Source organism: Neoarius graeffei, chromosome 10 (genome assembly GCF_027579695.1).
Source record: "Neoarius graeffei isolate fNeoGra1 chromosome 10, fNeoGra1.pri, whole genome shotgun sequence".
Lineage (NCBI taxonomy): Eukaryota > Metazoa > Chordata > Actinopteri > Siluriformes > Ariidae > Neoarius > Neoarius graeffei.
In genome coordinates this window covers 3,903,685-3,927,263 of record NC_083578.1, presented here as the reverse complement: position 1 = coordinate 3,927,263, position 23,579 = coordinate 3,903,685, and the positions used below count along the sequence as shown (strand labels likewise).

At 38.7% G+C, this 23,579-nt stretch overlaps 1 protein-coding gene across 1 annotated transcript in view; it reads left to right on the top strand.

Annotated features, from left to right (window-relative positions):
* The first annotated feature begins 704 nt into the window (after positions 1-704).
* LOC132892688 (alpha-2-macroglobulin-like) overlaps positions 705-23,579 on the top strand; it is a 100,339-nt gene continuing 77,464 nt past the window's right edge. Inside the window, exons 1-10 of the mRNA XM_060931001.1 lie at positions 705-817; positions 2,354-2,534; positions 4,373-4,529; positions 6,103-6,155; positions 8,410-8,430; positions 8,681-8,849; positions 11,277-11,361; positions 14,295-14,421; positions 16,831-16,945; positions 20,377-20,486. Of these exons, the coding sequence (XP_060786984.1) occupies positions 705-817; positions 2,354-2,534; positions 4,373-4,529; positions 6,103-6,155; positions 8,410-8,430; positions 8,681-8,849; positions 11,277-11,361; positions 14,295-14,421; positions 16,831-16,945; positions 20,377-20,486 (1,131 nt within the window). The remainder of the gene's footprint in view (positions 818-2,353; positions 2,535-4,372; positions 4,530-6,102; positions 6,156-8,409; positions 8,431-8,680; positions 8,850-11,276; positions 11,362-14,294; positions 14,422-16,830; positions 16,946-20,376; positions 20,487-23,579) is intronic.

The window sequence follows — 23,579 nt, the reverse complement described above, 5'->3', positions numbered from 1 at the left end:
GTTGATACACATCATGATATTTAATGAGTTTTCTATCAAAACAATGTGCTGAAACAAAAGTCACTCCCTGACAAATCAGGTAGCACTTTGCTTATGAATATTCATGAGTTTTCTCAGCCACCCTGCAAAAACATATTTCGCATGCAGGTGTGCTCCATGGAGAAGGTCCCGAGTGCATAGGACTGTGGGTGCTTTAAGAACACCAAGGACACACACAGGCCTCCTTGAAAATTGTCTGAACAAAGGATCCTAGACATTGATACAGTTGTTCAGCAGGATTAAATGATATGGCATCCTTGAAATGCAGCCAGTTAAGGATCCTTCTTTGACATTGAGAAACCTCGTAACTACAGAGTCAACACTTCAGTCAAAATATGATCTTAGTTGGTTTTAAACTGATGTCAACTTAGTTATCATATCTCGGTATTCAGTTTATTAGCTGCATCTGAAATAATCGAACATTTAAATGCATTAAGTTGGTTTACTTGCTCTGTTATATGAAGTAAAGGTATGTTATATATTTAATAGATATTCTGTTTTTTCATCAAGGCTCTTACTATCCAGTCTCACCCGTATTCTCAGTTTCCACTTATTTGACGCGATCTGAAAGATGCAGCCAATCACTGAATATATCATTTCTATTTGTGGGCAAAAAGATTTGTTCCTTATAATTAAAGCATGAATAACTGTGCTAACTGTCAGGGATGACTGTGGCTTCAGTGGGAATCAGACTCAGGACACAAAATGCTGTACAGCCCAGAGCAGAAATTAGAGAAACAAACGAGGACCAGAATTTAGTGGAGAATGTGTCAAACAAGTGAGGAAATAGGCATTAATAAAATACAACACAACAACAACAACAACAACAATAATAATAATAATAATAGGGGTGGCACGGTGGTGTAGTGGTTAGCGCTGTCGCCTCACACCAAGAAGGTCCGGGTTCGAGCCCCGGGGCCGGCGAGGGCCTTTCTGTGTGGAGTTTTCATGTTCTCCCCGTGTCCACGTGGGTTTCCTCCGGGTGCTCCGGTTTCCCCCACAGTCCAAAGACATGCAGGTTAGGTTAACTGGTGACTCTAAATTGAGCGTAGGTGTGAATGTGAGTGTGAATGGTTGTCTGTGTCTATGTGTCAGCCCTGTGATGACCTGGCGACTTGTCCAGGGTGAACCCCGCCTTTCGCCCGTAGTCAGCTGGGATAGGCTCCAGCTTGCCTGTGACCCTGTAGAACAGGATAAAGCAGGTAGAGATAATGAGATGAGATGAGAATAATAATAATAATAATAATGTCTTCACTAATAAAAGAAAACTTACAGAATGGGCTGTGTGTGTGTGTGTGTGTGTGTGTGTGTGTATATATATATATATATATATATATATTGTGTGAGAGAGATTGTATGATAAAATCATAATACAGTATGAACTATATTATCAATAACAGGTGTTTAGTATAAATATGCAGGTGATTATAGAAAATTGTGCACTGATTGGTCAAGAAATTCAGACTATTTCTCGATAATCACCTCGAGCGACTGGGCAAAATGGCGTCCAATCGCTTCATCACCATAAGTGAGGAAGAATTACAAATGATGAAAGAAAATGCTGTTCCTCAAAGCACTAAAGATGCTCTGAAGTTTGGTCTAAAACTATTCAAAGGAAAGGTGGGATTTATTTTATTGATTTCAAAACGAAGTATTTGATGTGACTCGGCGTAGATAGGTGACACAAGTCTGCGCCGCACCTTTATTATATTTACATGCCGATTTTAAAGTTTAAAATAAATTATTTTTTTTCAATAATCACCTGTGTATTTATAGGAAAACAATTTTCCACCTCAAGCTCAGTGAATATCGGGGAATAATAACCTCGACTTTGACTTTATCTCGCTTATTATTCACCAGTATTCACCTCGCTTTTCTGGGAAACATTGTGAATTAAATAACTCTCCAGTTACCCCAGTACAAAGCTGAGAGAGGTGATAACCAATGCTTTAAAGACACATAATTGAGGAACACTGTTGAACTTTTAGGAAAATCAAAGCTTAAAAAAATGCACATACTTTAATTTCTTGTTAAAATAGTTTTATATTGTTTTATTCTGAACCTTACATCATTAAGGTTCCTTAAGTCATTTTAGTATCTTTTTCATTTATTCCACATTTTCCTGAGCTTGTAAAAGGCTTTTTCTGCTTCACCCTCAGTAATATTGTGCATAATGATCACCGATGGACACAAAGAGAGACTGGTGTAACAGTTCTATTGCTTTATATAAAGAAATGTAAAGAAACCATTGGGATCAGAGCATCACTACAGAGTAAACAAAATTAATTTCTTCCTTTTTTTAATCTCTGTTCAGTGTTTACCTGTTGGCTGTGACGTCGCAGCCTGTAGGGGGCACTACAGAGAAGCTATGCATCACCGTCAACCACTGTGAATCCATTTCACTCATGGTGTCCCTGCAGTATAACCACAAGAATGTCACACTTCTACAGAAAACACTTGCAAGAGAGGAGAACTACTTCTGTAGCCCGTTCCAGGTCAGGCTGGTGTCATGGTGTATTGGTTTTTGATGTGAAGCTGAGTGAATATTCACTGCTGTAAATGAAAAAGAAAATGTAAAATAACAGCGACAGCAGCAGCAGCACTACTAATACTACATATTATAACATAAAAATACATATTTATATATTTAATAATTGCATTATTTAATAAAATGTTATAACAATAATAATAATTTTATTATTATTACAGTGGGGCAAAAAAGTATTTAGTCAGCCACCCATTGTGCAAGTTCTCCCACTTAAAAAGATGAGAGAGGCCTGTAATTTTCATCATAGGTACACTTCAACTATGAGAGACAGAATGGGGAGAAAGAATCCAGGAAATCACATTGTAGGATTTTTAATGAATTAATTAGTAAATTCCTCAGTAAAATAAGTATTTGGTCACCGACAAACAAGCAAGATTTCTGGCTCTCACAGACCTGTAACTTCTTCTTTAAGAGGCTCTTCTGTCCTCCGCTCGTTACCTGTATTAATGGCGCCTGTTTGAACTCGTTATCAGTATAAAAGACACCTGTCCACAACCTCAAACAGTCACACTCCAAACTCCACTATGACCAAAGAGCTGTCAAAGGACACCAGAAACAAAATTGTAGACCTGCCCCAGGCTGGGAAGACTGAATCTGCAATAGGTAAGCAGCTTGGTGTGAAGAAATCAACTGTGGGAGCAATTATTAGAAAATGGAAGACATACAAGACCACTGATAATCTCCCTCGATCTGGGGCACCACGCAAGATCTCACCCCGTGGGGTCAAAATGATCACAAGAACGGTGAGCAAAGATCCCAGAACCACACGGGGGGGCCTAGTGAATGACCTGCAGAGAGCTGGGACCAAAGTAACAAAGGCTACCATCAGTAACACACTATGCTGCCAGGGACTCAAATCCTGCAGTGCCAGACGTGTCCCACTGCTTAAGCCAGTACATGTCCAGGCCCGTCTGAAGTTTGCTAGACAGCATTTGGATGATCCAGAAGAGGATTGGGAGAATGTCATATGGTCAGATGAAACCAAAATAGAACTTTTTGGTAAAAACTCAACTTGTCGTGTTTGGAGGAGAAAGAATGCTGAGTTGCATCCAAAGTACACCATACCTACTGTGAAGCATGGGGGTGGAAACATCATGCTTTGGGGCTGTTTTTCTGCAAAGGGACCAGGACGACTGATTCGTTTAAAGGAAAGAATGAATGGGGCCATGTATCGTGAGATTTTGAGTGAAAACCTCCTTCCATCAGCAAGGGCATTGAAGATGAAATGTGGCTGGGTCTTTCAGCATGACAATGATCCCAAACGCACCACCCGGGCAATGAAGGAGTGGCTTCGTAAGAAGCATTTCAAGGTCCTGGAGTGGCCTAGCCAGTCTCCAGATCTCAACCCCATAGAAAATCTTTGGAGGGAGTTGAAAGTCCGTGTTGCCCAGTGACAGCCCCAAAACATCACTGCTCTAGAGGAAATCTGCATGGAGGAATGGGCCAAAATACCAGCAACAGTGTGTGAAAACCTTGTGAAGACTTACAGAAAACGTTTGACCTCTGTCATTGCCAACAAAGGGTATATAACAAAGTATTGAGATGAACTTTTGTTATTGACCAAATACTTATTTCCCACCATAATTTGCAAATATATTCTTTAAAAATCAGACAATGTGATTTTCTGGGGTTTTTTTTTCTCATTTTGTCTCTCATAGTTGAGGTATTCCTATGATGAAAATTACAGGCCTCTCTCATCTTTTTAAGTGGGAGAACTTGCACAATTGGTGACTGACTAAATACTTTTTTGCCCCACTGTATTATGAGCCATTTTGTTTTCGACAGGTTCCTGTTGTAACCACGCACACTGTGGCATTTATAAGGATTCAGATTGAAGGGTCCAGAACATTCCTGGAAAACGCGACAAACATCCTCATCAGACCTCCAGAACAAGTGCTCATCGTTAAGACAGACAAACCCATCTACAAACCAGGACAAACAGGTAACACTCTCGAATCAGTGTCTTCAATCTTATTCTGAAAGGACTGGTGGCTTCAGGCTTTCATTCCAGCCAAATCAGAGGCACATTTGGTGGTTGATTGGAGACCAAGATGAACTGATTAAACAAGTGGACTTCAACAAGGTCTCCACTTTCTACCTAAGGCCTTCTGCTCAGTTGGAGTGAAAGACTGAAGCCACACTGCAGTAATTAAACAAGGAATAAATACATTATTCCATGCTGTTATAGAAAAATAATCAATGACAATGTGACCATAAAACTGATTATTTTCCTATAACAGCACATCCCCACATCTGTTATTCTTCTTAAGGTGATGATACATGGGCCAATAATTTGGGCAATGTTGGCGGCAACGGGCGACCAGGTGAGACACAGGGCAACTAATTAGAGCAATAGCCAATCAGATAAGAGCAACTCACAAAAAAAAAAAATCATGAGCTGCCCATCACTTTTAACTTGACGCAAGAGAGCTAACATTATCCCCACATAGCTAGTGATAACTTTCAGGTTACTATGTTAGCAAAAACCACTGCTAGTCAGCTAAATCCCCTTCACTCTCTATGGAGTGGTGGTTAGCTAACGGCAGTTTACACTTAGCTAAAAAAAAAAAGATATCTTAGTTACAACCTGAGCATAAAAAGAGATGTCTGTTGGTTTTCTAAGCATTTGATGAGGTAAATTCGCCACTTTAAGTTTACACACATAGAACAACTTAACAGCATAAAAAGATATAAGCTGTCTCTCTTTTTCTTCATGCCACTGCCTTTGAGAAGCCACCATCTTTGTTGAAAATTTCAGAAGCTCTTAGGTGGTCATGTGATTCACCGCTAGCACTCTGAATGGATGATCTTAAAATTTGCCCAAAATCGTTCAGATAGAAATTATGTTGTCCCAGTCTCAATGGGAAAGTGTCGAAGCGCAACTGCCCAGCAACACTGCCCAGAAAGTTGCCCTGTCTATCATCACCTTTATATCAGAGCAGTCTGTCCACAATTACAAAGTATTTCTTTAGGAAAGACATGCCATCTATCATCATACTTTTTTTTCGGTTATAGATATGTTTAATGTCATGAAACAGCCACCAGAAAAGTTTGTTCTTGTTATCACTTATATTATAGCAGCTAGAAACAGTTTTTCCCTCATCAGATTCTGTTGTTTTTTTTTATATTAAACCACGTTAAAAATATATGGTTCTTCTCTTCTTCTTCTTATTCCTGTAAATGAGTTGTTACTACAGAAATATGAGTATATTAGAACGAGAGCATTAACCTGTATTTGCAGCTGCACTACTGTCAGAACTCAACAGCTCAACCTCTTGCACGTATCGCATTCCTAGTTTCCTTTATTCTCCAAATTCTCCAGCCGTTCTATTTTTATGGCCATTTTAGTACTGTATGTGTGAATGTTTTCACCTGATTTATCACGTGTACATCTGCTTTTAGTTGCCAGTTACTCTGTAAATTATTTAAACATGTTCAAAACAAATCAGCATCGAAACATAACATTATAGTTATTAATTTTGCAATGTTGTAGATATTATTATTTTTTCCGACAGTGAAGTTTCGCATCATCTCTCTGGATAGCAGTTTCCTCACCTACAATCAGAAGGTTAGAAAACTTTTTTCACTTCCTCAGCAAGAAAATACAGCAGCACTTTCTATGATAGCATCCATCAATCATATATTCATATATATATATATATATATATATATATATATATAGATTAATAAAAAGGATTTAAAAAAATCAACCTTTTGGTGAAGTCGCTTCATCTCACGCCAGGCTTGTAGTACTTGAGTCCGACTCGTGCCCTAATTTTAAGGACTTGTGACTCGGCTTGGACTTGAGCACTGACTCAGACTTGGACTCGTGCATTAACTGCATTTGGACTCGTAAACTGGAGACGGGGACTTGGATTTTTTATGTTTTTTGTGACATGCTATAATAATTTGGCATAAGAGATTTATATGAACATTAATTTTTGCATTAATTTTGTGTAAGAGTGTCATACCTGCGCGCCTTGGTGCATGCATCAGATAGACTCTCGGACACACTCCAGACAGCGCACGCATCAAGTGGACTCTTGCGCGCTGTAAATGACTCGCACCTGCACAGAATTAAGGCACAATCAGCACGCCGATATAAAAACTGTGAAAACACGCTTACTTTGTGAAGCATTGAGTTGTTTTGCTGACACATTACTGAGCCTTGTTTCCTTGTTTGGTTTCCTGATCCCTGATTTCCTGTTTCTTGTCTTTGATTGTGCTGAGTCTATGATAGCCTGTTTGTGCCTCGCTCGACCTATCACCTGTTTCACCGTTTTACTATTTTGCCTGCCGTTCTGGATTGTTTACCGTCTTCACTTGTATTAATAAACACACCTTCTGCACTGGGCGGCACGGTGGTGTAGTGGTTAGCGCTGTCACCTCACAGCAAGAAGGTCCGGGTTCGAGCCCCGTGGCCAGCGAGGGCCTTTCTGTGCGGAGGTGGGTTTCCTCCGGGTGCTCTGGTTTCCCCCACAGTCCAAAGACATGCAGGTTAGGTTAACTGGTGACTCTAAATTGACCGTAGGTGTGAATGTGAGTGTGAATGGTTGTCTGTGTCTATGTGTCAGCCCTGTGATGACCTGGCGACTTGTCCAGGGTGTACCCCGCCTTTCGCCCGTAGTCAGCTGGGATAGGCTCCAGCTTGCCTGTGACCCTGTAGAACAGGATAAAGCGGCTAGAGATAATGAGATGAGACCTTCTGCACTTACATCCATCTCCCAACCATCTCTGACAGAATACTTCACACTCCCTGACAAAGAGAAGCACATTCACCTGTTCATATGTCATGTTCAGGAACAAACTAACGTTAATGGCACCGAAACAGACACCGTCAAATGGTGCAGTTGGAATCTTGTTCTCAGACTCGACTTGGCTCAATAGTGGACTCGACTTGAAATTTTATTAATAACTTGGACTTGACCAGGACTTGAACACTGGGGACTCGAGACTGGAATTGGACTTGAGGTTTAGTGACTCGACTACAACCCTGTCTCACACTGAAAAAAGAAAAAAAATCCAACCTTTAATTGAAATCAATTTATTCAGAGAAAAACAATATGTAAATAAATTATCTCAGCTGACAAAAAAAAGAGTTCAATATGTAGTCATTCTTTTCACCAAAAACATTAAGAAATCAGGTGGGGAAAAAAATTAAGTACATTCTTCATACTTACACAGCCAGTAAGAGATTAATAATTAATCATCAGGAAGTTTGACTTCCTCTATAAAAGAACTTTTTGCAGTTTGGTGTTCTGGAGCACTCAGGTGTGTGCCGACATCATGCCAAGAAGAAAGATCATCAGCCGTGACCTCAGAGAAGCAATTCTTACTGCTCATCAATCTGGGAAAGGTTATAAGGCCATCTCCAAAGAACTGGAGGTGAAATTCACCATTCAGTGAGAAGGATTGTTTACAATGGACAGCCTTCAACACAGTCGCCAATCTCCCCGGGAGTGGGGTCCCAGGAAATTCACTCCAACGACAGACCATTTAATGCTCACAAGTGACCGAAAGGCCTCTGGAAGCACATTACATGTTTATGTTCATGACACCACGTTCAGAAAAAGACCAAACCAGTTTGGATTTCAGGGAAGCAAATGGCCAATGCATTCATCAGTGAGCTAATAAGTACAGTATAATGATATTTTATATTAGCATTTATAAAGTGCTTCCAGGGCATTGTGACCAAATTCGAAGGAATTATAAGTGCATTATGATGATTAATGAATGCAGAATTCATAGAAAGTCATACTAATGTACACTCACTGTATGTTTAATGTGGTTATAAGGGCTCTTCTTTTTCCTTTTTGTTTCAGTTTCCGAAAATAGAAATGGAGGTAATGTCCCATGAGAAAGATTCAACACTTACTATCTGGGCACTTTGTGTATTCATGACATACTTTGCTTTTAAAATAACATTTCATTTGAGAACTCTTGCATTCTTTTTTTAAGCTGCTAGGAACATAGTATATATCAACACATTTGCTCATTCATGGTCATTTTTAATTTCATGACCATATTTTAGGATGCAAGAGTAATGCATTAATTTTGTATATTTATTTGTTTGGATGTTTGCTTTAATTTGAGGACCCGAACTCAAACATCATTGGTCAGTGGCTGAATATCCCCACATCCTGCGGTCTTGTGGATGTGTCATATCCCATCAACTCTGAGGCCACAGAAGGAGTTTATGTTATCACAGTCTGGGACAAGAACAACAACGAGTTCACACAATACTTCGAAGTCAAGGACTACGGTCAGGCCCAGTTTATCTTTATTAATGTCCTTGGAATGCCAAATACAGTATATCTAATCTATATTTTACTGATAATATTATGATCAACAGTGATAAAAATGTTATTTAGCTTTTCATTATTTATTTATTTAGCTTTGAATTTAATGTTTAAATGTAATGAGATGAAATGTACATTTAAATATAAATATTACAAATAATAAATTAGAATATTCTTTAGAGAATTTGATCCACGCAAGTTTTAAATAAGTAAAATTAGTACCATTATCGCCATTTTCAAAAAATGTTAAAAAAAATAAAATAAAATAAAATAAATAAATAAATAGTAAAACGGTTAAATATCAGATTGCATTTCAAAAATTCTGGAGTGTATTTTTTTCCTCTTTGCTTTGCTTTTTTATCTGGTTGCTGGTCATTGCTATCTTTAGGGGTCCAAACATTTGGTGAAAATAAATAAATAAATAAATAAATAATCATTTTAAATCGGTTTTATCTGATGCAAATCTCTGACAAGAAAAAAAGTACTTTACACATAGTACAAGTCCTGATAATGTTATTTGAATTTAAAACAACATTTTTAAAAATTATGCTCTTTAATGTGTCTTTAATTGACACATTTGTCAATGGTTGTGATTCAACTGAATTTTATTTGTCTCGCACTTTCAACAATGAACATGGTCACAAAGCCACTTCAGGGAAACACAGCATATACATTCTGGATAAAACAATTTATTCTATCAACATTCAGTGGATATGAGCAATCATGCACTCTGACTGGTTACTCTACTACTAGGATACCAGATTATATACCGTGATTAGAGAAAAACAAAATGGCAGAGTGTGTTGCTGAACCAACTGAGGATGAAATAAAAGCTCTACTCGTACTGTACATTGTATCAGTAATACCAGAATTATTGATGTAAATTTTGCAGATAAAATGTATTAATATTAAATAGTTCATAAAAATTACACAAAGTTCTATTTGACAAGTGTTGACATCACCGACAATATTACATTTCACCAAAGAAAATTACTGGAAATATAACAGCAGTACGAAGTAGGTATGTTAATTAAAATAGTAGGTTACATGTAATAAATTATATATAATCATGTCAAGCAGTAAATGAAGGTTAGTAAAAGTTCCATTTGAGAAAAAAGTGTCGACACCACAAGCAGTGTTCGAGCCAACTAAAGATGAACCACATCAAGTATATTATGTAAACAAGGATAAGTGAAAATATTCATAAATTCTGAAGTTAAATTGAAAATCTTTCCAGTAATTTATAACAAGAATTTAAATCTTATTCCTTTTTGGAGTGTTCTTTGCTGTACAAAGATGTTGCAGATTTGGCACGAGCTATAATATCACTGCTTGGGTCGCAGTTGTAGCTCCTCATCACACTTCATTTTAATTTGCAGATGTGCAGTTCATGTGTCTGCAGCCGTATTTTTTCTGTCCTCAGTATGAATTTTCCTGACCAATGAAAAAGCCCTCTCACTATCTGCATTGCTCTGTGGGAGGCACAGGAAAGCAGTAAAAAGTTGTTTCAGCATTGGAAACCTGGCAACACCCAGAGCAGTTTTTACATCCAAGACCTTTCCCCAATATACATCTATTATTTTCCTGGTCAATAAAAGAAAATCAGAGCACGGCAAACATGTAGATGGTGTTAAATTGGTTCCATCCCCGACTACACATTTTAGAGACAGGTTACCAACGGTCGTTACCACCATTACTCTTCATTCAGTACTTTTCCAGTTTACTGATGACTGATGGTAGTAACAAGTGTTGGTCATCTGTGTCTACATATAACGTCTATCAGCAATTTAAATGTTTAGGGAAGCGAAACCAGAACTACAGATGCCATTGTATAAAAAATTGCCTCCCTAAATTATCATGATAATAGAGGAAGCTTTCCTATATGCAAACAGTAAAAACTTTTTAAAAAAAAACCCACAAATGCTTACCTGTGCAGTCTTTGAATCGGGAAACTTTTTTTTTTTTGCTAGCTGCGAAAAATGGTCTGCCACAGTCAGGGGGATGGCAGAACATAACTTCTGCAGCCGTTACAGAAGTCTGGGCAGTCTGAGCCGGACTTAAATGACCAAGAAAACCATGCGCAACCATAAAACCACATGAATTGAAAATAGTTCCGTTTCATTGGGCATGTGTGTTTGAAAAAATAAATGGTGGATGCTAAGAAAATTTTCTCAGAGTAACGGAAAAAATCTCTGATACAAAATGTAATTTTCCCGTATGAAAATCGGTGTACGCCGTATTAGCCAAAATATTGCATTTTCCCGTCCAAAATATGGGGAAACCGTATAACTTGACATGTATGTTACACATGATGAAAATGTCTTGCAAAAGAACACAGTTCAAATTAGCAGCTACTATATTTTAACGCTGTGTTACACCATCTGTTACAGTTCTGCCAAAATTTGAAGTGACGGTCCAGCTGCCTCCAACAATAACCATCTTGGACACGTATGCCATCCTCAAAGTGTGTGCAAAGTGAGTGTTCACTATTTAATAATCTTCTGCTTCATTACTCCAGACTGGGATTTAAAAAAAAAAAAAACACTTTTAACATTTTAAAAAAGCTAATATACTGTCATGTCTGCACTCTAAATGTCAGAAGAGGCAAAAGTACACACATTCTTTCCTGAAGTAGAAGTAAACTTACTTGTGTAAAAAAAAAAAACCTCCAGTAGATGTAGAGATACTGATTCAACTTTACTCAAGAAAAAGTACAAAATTACAGGATGTGAAGTGTACTTTAAAAAAAAAAGCTCTTTAAAGGACATTTCCACCAGCTATTTCTGTGCAAAGCTAACTGAACATCACATAAAAAAAAAAAAAAAATTATACATACAGGACACTTTTTCTGTGGAATAAAATTTTATTCTATTCCCTTCTAACAGGTTTCATTCATTTGGTTTGATAGCATGCAATATTGTTAGTATATCGCGTATCCTACATATATTATGCCACTCTACCCAATGGAGAATGAGCGTGCAGTATTGTTACAACACGACAACAACAAAACAACATGATGTCACACGTCGGAGATGTAAAACTTCTGTGCTGTGAGCGACTGTGACAATTTGTAAACAAACATGGCCGCCAGGTTTGCTTCGTTAAAAATTGAAGATTTTGAGAGAATTTTGGCTGCCAGGTCACTCTGTCGTGTGTAGCTGTTGAGGTTGATTTTAAAAGTAACGAAGTAAATTATACAGGGGAAAGAAATAATAATAATAACAATAATAATATTTGGCTTGACTGCGCTAGCATTGTCCTTCACTAAAGGCCCTTTTCCACTACCCTTTTTCAGCTCACTTCAGCTCACTTTAGCCCGACACGGCTCGCGTTTCGACTACCTCAGAGCAGCACGACTCAGCTCACTTCAGCCTCACTCAGCACCCAAAACTCGCACCGTTTTGCAGCGAGGCTGAAGCGAGCCAAACCGTGCTAAGTGAGGCTAGGGGCGTGAGGAGACACTCCCCTGTGCACTGATTGGTGAGGAGGCATGTCCTCACATGCCCCCACACGCCCTGCGAGCACGCTGGGAACCACCATCTGTAAACACTGTAAACCCGGAAGAGGAAGAATTATGACAAATTATGTGCCTCGCCTCATCTATACGCTCTTGCCAGTATCTGTTGGCGTTGTCGGTGACAACAAGCCACAGCACCAAGACCAGCAACACTAACGACTCCATGTCCTCCATGTTTATTGTTTACTATCCAGGTCGTGAGACTACCGCTTAAAAAGTCACTGATGTCACTGCGCCTCCGAACGACATCACGTGACGTCCACCTACTTTCGCTAACTCCACCCAATGTGTCCACCCACTTCCAGCCAGCACGGTTCAGCGCGGTTGTAGTCGAAATGCAACCCCAACAGCCCCACTCAGCCCAACTCAGCACCGCACGGCTCAGCCCAACTCAGCCGCGTTGGTAGTGGAAAAGGGCCATAACACTACACCGGCTGGAAGCTAACTAGACTGCCGTCCTAACAGCACCGAGTCACTGGCAAGCTAGTGTTGGCCTTCAAGAATGCTGATATGAATAGAGTGTATAATAATAATAATACCTTTTTTCATGGTCTATCAGATATATTCCATTCAGCTACTCATCTTCGACTCAGTCAATATCATGCTAGCTGAATGGAATATATCTGATAGACCACTCAACACCAGGCAATTTTATTTAAATATATTATTCAGATCCACAATGTATTTCGGATGAAAAATGTGAGTTTTTCATATCTTCATATCTTCAAGCCAACATGTGATTTTTCTTTTATTATATCGACACATTCACAAAAAAAATCCCCAAATTTATCAAAACAATTAATCAATAGGCGGCACGGTGGTGTAGTGGTTAGCGCTGTCGCCTCACAGCAAGAAGGTCCTGGGTTCGAGCCCCGGGGCCGGCGAGGGCCTTTCTGTGTGGAGTTTGCATGTTCTCCCCGTGTCCGCGTGGGTTTCCTCCGGGTGCTCCGGTTTCCCCCACAGTCCAAAGACATGCAGGTTAGGTTAACTGGTGGCTCTAAATTGACCGTAGGTGTGAATGTGAGTGTGAATGGTTGTCTGTGTCTATGTGTCAGCCCTGTGATGACCTGGCAACTTGTCCAGGGTGTACCCCGCCTTTCGCCCGTAGTCAGCTGGGATAGGCTCCAGCTTGCCTGCGACCCTGTAGAAGGATAAAGCGGCTAGAGATAATGAATGAATGAATTAATTAATCAATTTCCTCACGAGTGACAGATAGAGATTTATGTCACGGTTTTGGTTCTGCATGTCCCGGATGGAGCTCGTATGAAAAATACCAGTGGTGAGTGGCGAATTTTTCAGTAAAACACTCAGGTCTATGCAATAAATGGCTTTTTTCTGTGGTTGAGTCTCCCTCTTATCAATTTCATCTTATTAGACCTTTACATAGTTTTCATCTTATGTCTTTTTATGTGGGATATGAATCGATGGACACACCAAGGGGCCATCTTGATTTTGGGAACGCGTGCAATGTTGCAAAATAAATATAATCGATAAGTTCCCTCAAATGCATTAAAACCAAAGTAATGAATCTGATTTGAAAATGTAAGGAGTAGAAAGTAGATATTGGTGTTACAGTGTGGGGGGTAAAAGTAAAAAGTTGTCAAAAAAACAAATCCTCAAGTAAAGTATAGATAGTTAAAAACTCGACTTAAGTACAGTAATGAAGTATTTGTATTTAGTTTCTTCCCACTGCAGTAAGTGTGACTTTAAGAGATTAATCATTCCTGGAAAAACTGAACCAAAGCTCAAACATTTATGCTGGAATTACAGTGTGTTGGATTTTAGGATTGTTTCACTTTAAAAATTTACAGTGAGTCATTTTTAACCCCAAAACCTGTCATTATAAGTGTATAAAAATCATATGCCATATTTTCTGTACTACGATCTACAGATATACGTACGGGAAGCCGATGAATGGGACGGTGAGGGCCACCGTCTGCCATAACAGCTACAAATACATATGGCTCCCACCAGGATCCCCAGTGATTCCCAACATCTGTAGGAATTATAAAATGGAGGTTAGTGATTTTTATTTTTAATCAAGAGAAAATGCTTGTAAGTGAAACTATCACACTTCCTTAGTGACTCCTTTGTATTAAAAGAAAGTTGTTTGTGCTTCATACTTTGTAACTCGAACCTTCCTTCGAAATACTCAACACTGACATTAAGTTTCCCTTGAATGCTATTCAGATGGGATTATTTTTCCTTTATTTCCACATAAGTAAGAAAGTACGACTGTTTCACATGGGATAAGCGATCTCTGTATGAACTCACAGGTCACATGACTATAACCTATTTATAAGCTGTAAAAACCTTTGAAAGTGTTGCTTCTCTGCCACATCCTTTTAAATATTGTCTATTTTATAGTTTTCCATTTTTAAACTCAGACTCTTTGGTTTCAGTGGGAGACAATAAAAAATACTGAGCACTTCTTAGGCATGCTTCCTTGATTCAAACATTAGAAAAATCCCAGAGATAGTCCTTTACTAATTACATGACACACTTCCACATGCAAATTTAATCCAATCCAAAATATCAACAAAACATTCATTTATAACCAAAGCCACGCAGACCAGGAGAAACATTTACTGAAGATGACTAACACAATTCTGTAATACAAGTTTTATCGACTAGTAAACCGTGTTGGTTGGTTACTTTCTTCATGTTATTGATGATCTGTTCATGCTGAAGTTCATTGTTTGTTCACGTTAAAGCTAGATGGCCTTTCGATTTCATAAAATCGGTGAAATTTAGTTCCGTCTGAAATGTGGTGATTGTGATATCTGTTTATTTCTGTAATATCTCACAAAATATCAGGCCATTCTGTGACTGGGAAGTTATTTAATTTGAGGGGATTAAAGCAAATAATGTGCATGAAATCACTCGCTTGGCGCAGTCAAGCAGACAGAGGAAGTCCGTGTGCGCATGCGCAGGTTTACCTTCTTCTTTTGGGTTTTACAGCAGCTGGCATCCACAGTGTTGCATTACTGCCATCTACAGGTTTACCTTTGAGTGTGCACTGACAGTTCCATCATTCTGTCGCTAAACGAACAGCTGATCACACCGAGGTGCTCGCTGAGCGCCCATATTTATTAGTTTGGTCCTGTGTTTCCTTTCCTTCGTATATAACATAACGTCTTTTCTTCTCGCTTTCCGTTACTGTAGTCACTCTTTCACGTTTCATTTGCACACTCACATCCTCCATTTTTCTCTCCTGTTTCAAATTTGTATCCCACAATGCCTTGCGTGAATGGGGAAAGCCCACCATGTGATGCAAGACGTAGTATCTTGAATTGGGTCATGGTGAAGCAGGAAAAAATAGCCGAAAATTTAGGGTCACATGGCCTGAAATTCATTAACTGTTCTATCTGAAAATAATAATAATAATATTAATAATAATAATAATAAAATTGGAAGCCTGTGATTCGAATTCAGTAGCTTTTGGTCCACTAAACAAAAACAATTGGGTGTCGGGAAAATTCTTTTTATGACCTACACTTGAAAAATCTGAAAGGCAGTCTAGTTTTCAATAATCTGTTTAACATAGTCAGTTAAGGGGACCTTTTAGAAAGATCAAATATTTCTATAACAATATATTGTGCGATGATAAATCATGGCAAAAGTTATGATGAATCAGATCGATGAAATAAAAAATGAATCATGTTTATTATCAGACTGTGTAATCTCTTCATTTTTCCTTGCTGTAATTGTGTTTTTTAGACAGCAGAGGGTGGAATAATGTACAATAACAATCGGGAATACATATGACTTCACCTTAGGCAGAAGTAACACAGATCTAATGCTGCAACAACACAAAAAATAACAGATGTAAAATGTGAAAGAGCTGTTGTGTGATTGTGTACAAATAGATTTAACAAGAAATCAGAGCTATCTCTCTCTTTTTGCAGACTGCTGAAAGATAAAGAAAGAGAAACAAATGGACGAAGTAAAAATGTTCATACATTTATGAAGAAAAAATATATTTGTTAACGTTTTTCATTTTTAATAAAATGAATATTTTGGTGAAGATGCTATTACATTTTATTCCAACCTGTACAAATGAGGGCAAATAGTTACTCTTAGTTATTAACAAAATGTAACAAAAGTAAAGACTTAAGTTGATAAATAATAGGAAAATAAATGTTGGGGTTTTTTTTTTGGTAATACAATTTTCTTAATTTTTTTTTTGGGGGGGGTTCAAAAATACTGTGGGAAAATGGAATTGTGAACTTAATATCATGAATCAAATCGAATTGTGAACTGGGTGAATCTTTACATGCCGAGCGACTAACATCCAATACCAGTGTGTAAGGACTGATACAGATTCATACAAATTTGAGATGTGATTATTTTTGTCTTTTTCTGTAAAGTTGTTCAGTGACATTGTTCTTGATAAATTTTCTTTAAATAACTTTCTTTTCCTTTAGACTGACAAGAATGGCTGTGCAGAACGTGTTATAAATCTGAAAGAATTTGCATTAAACGATTCACGCTATGCTGCTTCAATTGTAGCTGATTGTGAAGTGGAAGAATACGGAACTGGTTAGAGATTACTGTTATTGCCATCATTATTGGACAAATACATGTTTTTATGCTTTTAATTTTTTTTAAATTATTAACAGTTTTATGTGTTGGCTTGGCCATTTGGACCAAATATACAAGTAAACTTTAATAAAACCATCTTGAATATCTTGAGTATCAGCAAGCAAAGAGAAATTTCTGAAGTCTAATTCTAGACCTCTCAACTAATTTCAACCTTAACACTTCTAAATTGCCTGATTTAGAAAATGTGTTTGCCAATAAAATTCAATTTCAAACTTTAAAATAATTAAAATTAAAATAGGATTAATAATCTTTGATGTGCCATTCTCAGAAAATGTGATGAGTAAGGTAAAGACATTTTTTTATTGTATACATTAATTTTAGTTACAATCCCTGTAAATATATTTAATAGACAAAAAGTATATTTCATGAATTCACAAAGCAAGAGAGATCATTATTATTATGAAAAAAATAATGCCCAGTTGTTGTCTTTACCATTACCCTGTAGAGTAATAGTAAAGACAACACTGGGCAACAGTAAAGACATCTCATCTCATCTCATCTCATCTCATTATCTCTAGCCGCTTTATCCTGTTCTACAGGGTCGCGGGCAAGCTGGAGCCTATCCCAGCTGACTACGGGCGAAAGGCGGGGTACACCCTGGACAAGTCGCCAGGTCATCACAGGGCTGACACATAGACACAGACAACCATTCACACTCACATTCACACCTACGCTCAATTTAGAGTCACCAGTTAACCTAACCTGCATGTCTTTGGACTGTGGGGGAAACCGGAGCACCCGGAGGAAACCCACGCGGACACGGGGAGAACATGCAAACTCCGCCCAGAAAGGCCCTCGCCGGCCACGGGGCTCGAACCTGGACCTTCTTGCTGTGAGGCGGCAGTGCTAACCACTACACCACTGTGCAGCCCCCAGTAAAGACATCTCATGGCATTTTTGGGTCACTGAGTCCAGAAAAAAAACTAAACAAATTATACTTTTATTATTCCATCTTAACTTGCTACTTGGTTAACGAAACTTTTTCAACATGCAGCATCATTATTGTTGTCATTCGGGGGTAATGGCAAAGACAGTTTATTTCTCCGACATCTCGAAATTTCATATTTACCTGATCAGTATCCTGGATTCCAACATTGTTGCACCAGTGATTTTTTTTCAAAATGGCTGCTCAACATCGTTGTCCTTCCTCATGTAGCTGCACTGCCCTCTATTGTCAAAGCCCTGAGTTACAGCATGATTTTACCATTTGGGTAACGGTAAAGACATCAAGAAAGTAGACATTCTTGTGCATGTATTTTAGGCTCTACACCAAAAGCCGCTGAAGCAAAGATCATGATATTTATCACAATAAAAACTGAAAGTATAGAGCTCATATTGCAGAAAGAAAAGTGAAAATAAATGTAAAAACAAAGGAATTATTTTCATTCAAATGTCACTAATCCTCATTTAGACACATCGCAGTCATGACATTTTGGTATATTTCATATATATATATATATATATATATATATATATATATATATATATATATATATATATATATATATATATAGCAAATGCAGACAAGTTGTCTCAATTTTTTTTTACTGCTCTGTTAAATTCTTTCTTAAAATAAATGTATAATAGAGGACCAGGATTAATGGAGAAAAACAACAACAAAAAAACACTTCATGTTTAAAACTGGTGGCACGGTGGTGTAGTGGTTAGCACTGCCACCTCACAGCAAGAAGGTTTGGGTTCGAGCCCAGTGGCCAACGAGGGCCTTTCTGTGTGGAGTTTGCATGTTTTCCCCGTGTCCGCGTGGGTTTCCTCCGGGTGCTCCGGTTTCCCCCACAGTCCAAAGACATGCAGGTTAGGTTAACTGGTGACTCTAAATTGAGCGTAGGTGTGAATGTGGGTGTGAATGGTTGTCTGTGTCTATGTGTCAGCCCTGTGATGACCTGGCGACTTGTCCAGGGTGTACCCCGCCTTTCGCCCGTAGTCAGCTGGGATAGGCTCCAGCTTGCCTGTGACCCTGTAGAAGGATAAAGCAGCTACAGATAATGAGATGAAATGTTTAAAACTGAATTTGTCACATTTTCTGAGAATGGCCCGTATACAGTGATGTGCAAAAGTCTTAGGCACATGTAAAGAAATGCTGTAGACCAAAAATGGCTGAAAATTAATGAAATGAAATGTTTCATCATAAAAAATGTGATGACCTTGTGACTTGTCCAGGGTGTACCCCGCCTCTCGCTCATAGCCAGCTGGAATAGGCTCCAGCTTACCCACAATCCTGTATAGGATAAGCAGTTATGGATGGATGGATGGATGGATGGATGTTTCACCATAAAAAATACTATAAACGGTAATCAGTAAGCCATAATAAATGAAACAAAGTCTATATTTGGTGTGAGACGACCCTTTGCTTGAAAAAAGAAAAAAATATCTGTCTCAGGTCCAGTGAGTGCAGTTTAATAAGGAAATGAGCTGTAGGTTTTACTGAGCATCTTACAGAACCAGCCATTGCTCTTCTGGACACTTTAGCCAGCAACTCACTGGGCTGCGACAACCTGTGACTAGTTGGAAACACAACAATTGCGATAAAATATGCGAATTCAGTTCTCGCACTTCCTGCCTCACGGAAACTGACTTGAGAAGGGTTCGTGATGGCTTTGTGACACCAGCAACACATTTGCAGCTATTTTGAGAGAAATTTTGTTGCACAAATTTTTTGAACATGTTCAAAATTTCAGCGACGAAGGAGCGACACTTTGCGACTCATGCGAGGAAATTGAGAAGCCCCGCGAATGTTTCAAGACACTTTTGAAACTCTCTCGCGAATGATGTTCGTAATTTGTCGCAAGCTGTCGCAGCCCAGTGAGATACTGGCTTTTGACTGTCACACTCGCTTCTTCATTTTACACCAAAACCCAGTAGCCTTCATTATGTTTTCTTTTTTAATCTGAAAAGTGCGCTCTTATGGAATATGCTGCTCAGGTACAAATTTTTTTTTTTTTTTCCTGTAACATTTAATTTTGTGCTGGGGAAAAAAAAAGAACGTTTGGACTGTAAAATGTTTTAATGTTTTTGTACTGATTCACTAATGTAGAAGTCATAAAATAGAAATCTATAACAAAGATTTTATGATTTTATATATATAGGGAGCCTAAGACTTTTGCACAATACTGTATATTCAAAATATTTTTCAGCTGTTCAGATATTTTTTGTTGTTCATAGCTTCCATACCTCCATCTCAAAACAAATAAATTTGTTCCTCTGCAAAACTTGAAAGGTGGAATTGTACTTTATTGATTTATTTACAAGAAATCATGTTTCCATTAATTATTAGCCACATTTGCTTCTTAGCTTCGTTTTAATCATCACTCTGATTTTGGCTTTGTGTTTACACTGTGTTTATGATGTAGGCGTGATTCAGAAGATTTCACGCGACTCTCCTATAACAGCTATGATGCACACAATTACATTTGAGAATTCACTAACAACGTTTAAGCGCGGACTGGCATATGACGGAATGGTAATTATATTTTTGACCATTAAAATAAATCGTTTTCATCAGCATTTTGTGTAGGTTTTGATAAACAAACATAAAAGCACTCAGCTAGGAACGTTGCTGACTGCTAGCTTTGTCTCATTATGTAGCAAGCTGAGAAAGTGTCAGCCTAATCTCAGCCTAAATTCTATATTGTGCTCCAGGAGGTGAACTATTTAATCATGTCTTTAAAACCATTACACAGTGTCATTAAGTTATCTGATGTTTGGACGACCATCAATTTAATGAAATCTAGTAGATGATTATGCAAACTAGGCTATCGAATGAACATCAAGTAAACCAGTTTACTACATAATTAAATCCAGAACATCAGTTTGTGACTTAATATTGTGTAAACTACTTTATTAAAAAAGCAGCATTTGTGTGTGTGTGTGTGTGTGTGTGTGTGTGTGTGTGTGTGTGTGTGTGTGTGTGTGTGTGTGAAGCATTTTGAAGCCATTTTCCTCTCCATGACAGTTTAAGATGACATTGTTTCTGATCTTTCTTTCCTTCTTCATTAGATTAAACTGACCGACCCAAAGTCCAATCCTCTAAGAAGGAAAAGAGTGTATGTGATTGCAACTTATGGTAATAAAAGTTCAGTCCAGAAGCTGCTTACCAATGACCAAGGGCTCTCTCAGTTTTCCCTCGACACTAAACCTTGGAGTTCAGAGCAAGTCATTTTAGAGGTGTGTGAAGTCTTAATACTTTTTCCTTCTTTTTCTTTTTCTCCTTTTTTTGAATGAACCCTCATGCTATGTTCATGTGAAATAAGACCATGTCCATCTGAGATGTCATTCCCTTATATTTTGCTGAAGTTAATATGACAAAAAAATCTTGTTATAAAACTGAGAATTCAGTAGCACTGTGATATTCAGATATATCATGTTAGAGTATCTTATTTTTCAGTTTTTCTTTCATTTTTTTTCTTTTACATAGGCACAGACTGAAATGGCAAACAATCCAACTTTACTCATGCTATATAAGCGCAAACCATACTACCCTACAGCCAAGCTCTTTCTTCAGGCTTTCTTTTCTGAGAGCCAGAGTTTTATTCAACTGAAGAGCAGCTTGAAGCCTTTCAGCTGTAATACAAATGCGATCATCTACCTCAGAGCAGCACGACTCAGCTCACTTCAGCCTCACTCAGCACCCAAAACTCGCACCGTTTTGCAGCGAGGCTGAAGCGAGCCAAACCGTGCTAAGTGAGGCTAGGGGCGTGAGGAGACACTCCCCTGTGCACTGATTGGTGAGGAGGCATGTCCTCACATGCCCCCACACGCCCTGCGAGCACGCTGGGAACCACCATCTGTAAACACTGTAAACCCGGAAGAGGAAGAATTATGACAAATTATGTGCCTCGCCTCATCTATACGCTCTTGCCAGTATCTGTTGGCGTTGTCGGTGACAACAAGCCACAGCACCAAGACCAGCAACACTAACGACTCCATGTCCTCCATGTTTATTGTTTACTATCCAGGTCGTGAGACTACCGCTTAAAAAGTCACTGATGTCACTGCGCCTCCGAACGACATCACGTGACGTCCACCTACTTTCGCTAACTCCACCCAATGTGTCCACCCACTTCCAGCCAGCACGGTTCAGCGCGGTTGTAGTCGAAATGCAACCCCAACAGCCCCACTCAGCCCAACTCAGCACCGCACGGCTCAGCCCAACTCAGCCGCGTTGGTAGTGGAAAAGGGCCATAACACTACACCGGCTGGAAGCTAACTAGACTGCCGTCCTAACAGCACCGAGTCACTGGCAAGCTAGTGTTGGCCTTCAAGAATGCTGATATGAATAGAGTGTATAATAATAATAATACCTTTTTTCATGGTCTATCAGATATATTCCATTCAGCTACTCATCTTCGACTCAGTCAATATCATGCTAGCTGAATGGAATATATCTGATAGACCACTCAACACCAGGCAATTTTATTTAAATATATTATTCAGATCCACAATGTATTTCGGATGAAAAATGTGAGTTTTTCATATCTTCATATCTTCAAGCCAACATGTGATTTTTCTTTTATTATATCGACACATTCACAAAAAAAATCCCCAAATTTATCAAAACAATTAATCAATAGGCGGCACGGTGGTGTAGTGGTTAGCGCTGTCGCCTCACAGCAAGAAGGTCCTGGGTTCGAGCCCCGGGGCCGGCGAGGGCCTTTCTGTGTGGAGTTTGCATGTTCTCCCCGTGTCCGCGTGGGTTTCCTCCGGGTGCTCCGGTTTCCCCCACAGTCCAAAGACATGCAGGTTAGGTTAACTGGTGGCTCTAAATTGACCGTAGGTGTGAATGTGAGTGTGAATGGTTGTCTGTGTCTATGTGTCAGCCCTGTGATGACCTGGCAACTTGTCCAGGGTGTACCCCGCCTTTCGCCCGTAGTCAGCTGGGATAGGCTCCAGCTTGCCTGCGACCCTGTAGAAGGATAAAGCGGCTAGAGATAATGAATGAATGAATTAATTAATCAATTTCCTCACGAGTGACAGATAGAGATTTATGTCACGGTTTTGGTTCTGCATGTCCCGGATGGAGCTCGTATGAAAAATACCAGTGGTGAGTGGCGAATTTTTCAGTAAAACACTCAGGTCTATGCAATAAATGGCTTTTTTCTGTGGTTGAGTCTCCCTCTTATCAATTTCATCTTATTAGACCTTTACATAGTTTTCATCTTATGTCTTTTTATGTGGGATATGAATCGATGGACACACCAAGGGGCCATCTTGATTTTGGGAACGCGTGCAATGTTGCAAAATAAATATAATCGATAAGTTCCCTCAAATGCATTAAAACCAAAGTAATGAATCTGATTTGAAAATGTAAGGAGTAGAAAGTAGATATTGGTGTTACAGTGTGGGGGGTAAAAGTAAAAAGTTGTCAAAAAAACAAATCCTCAAGTAAAGTATAGATAGTTAAAAACTCGACTTAAGTACAGTAATGAAGTATTTGTATTTAGTTTCTTCCCACTGCAGTAAGTGTGACTTTAAGAGATTAATCATTCCTGGAAAAACTGAACCAAAGCTCAAACATTTATGCTGGAATTACAGTGTGTTGGATTTTAGGATTGTT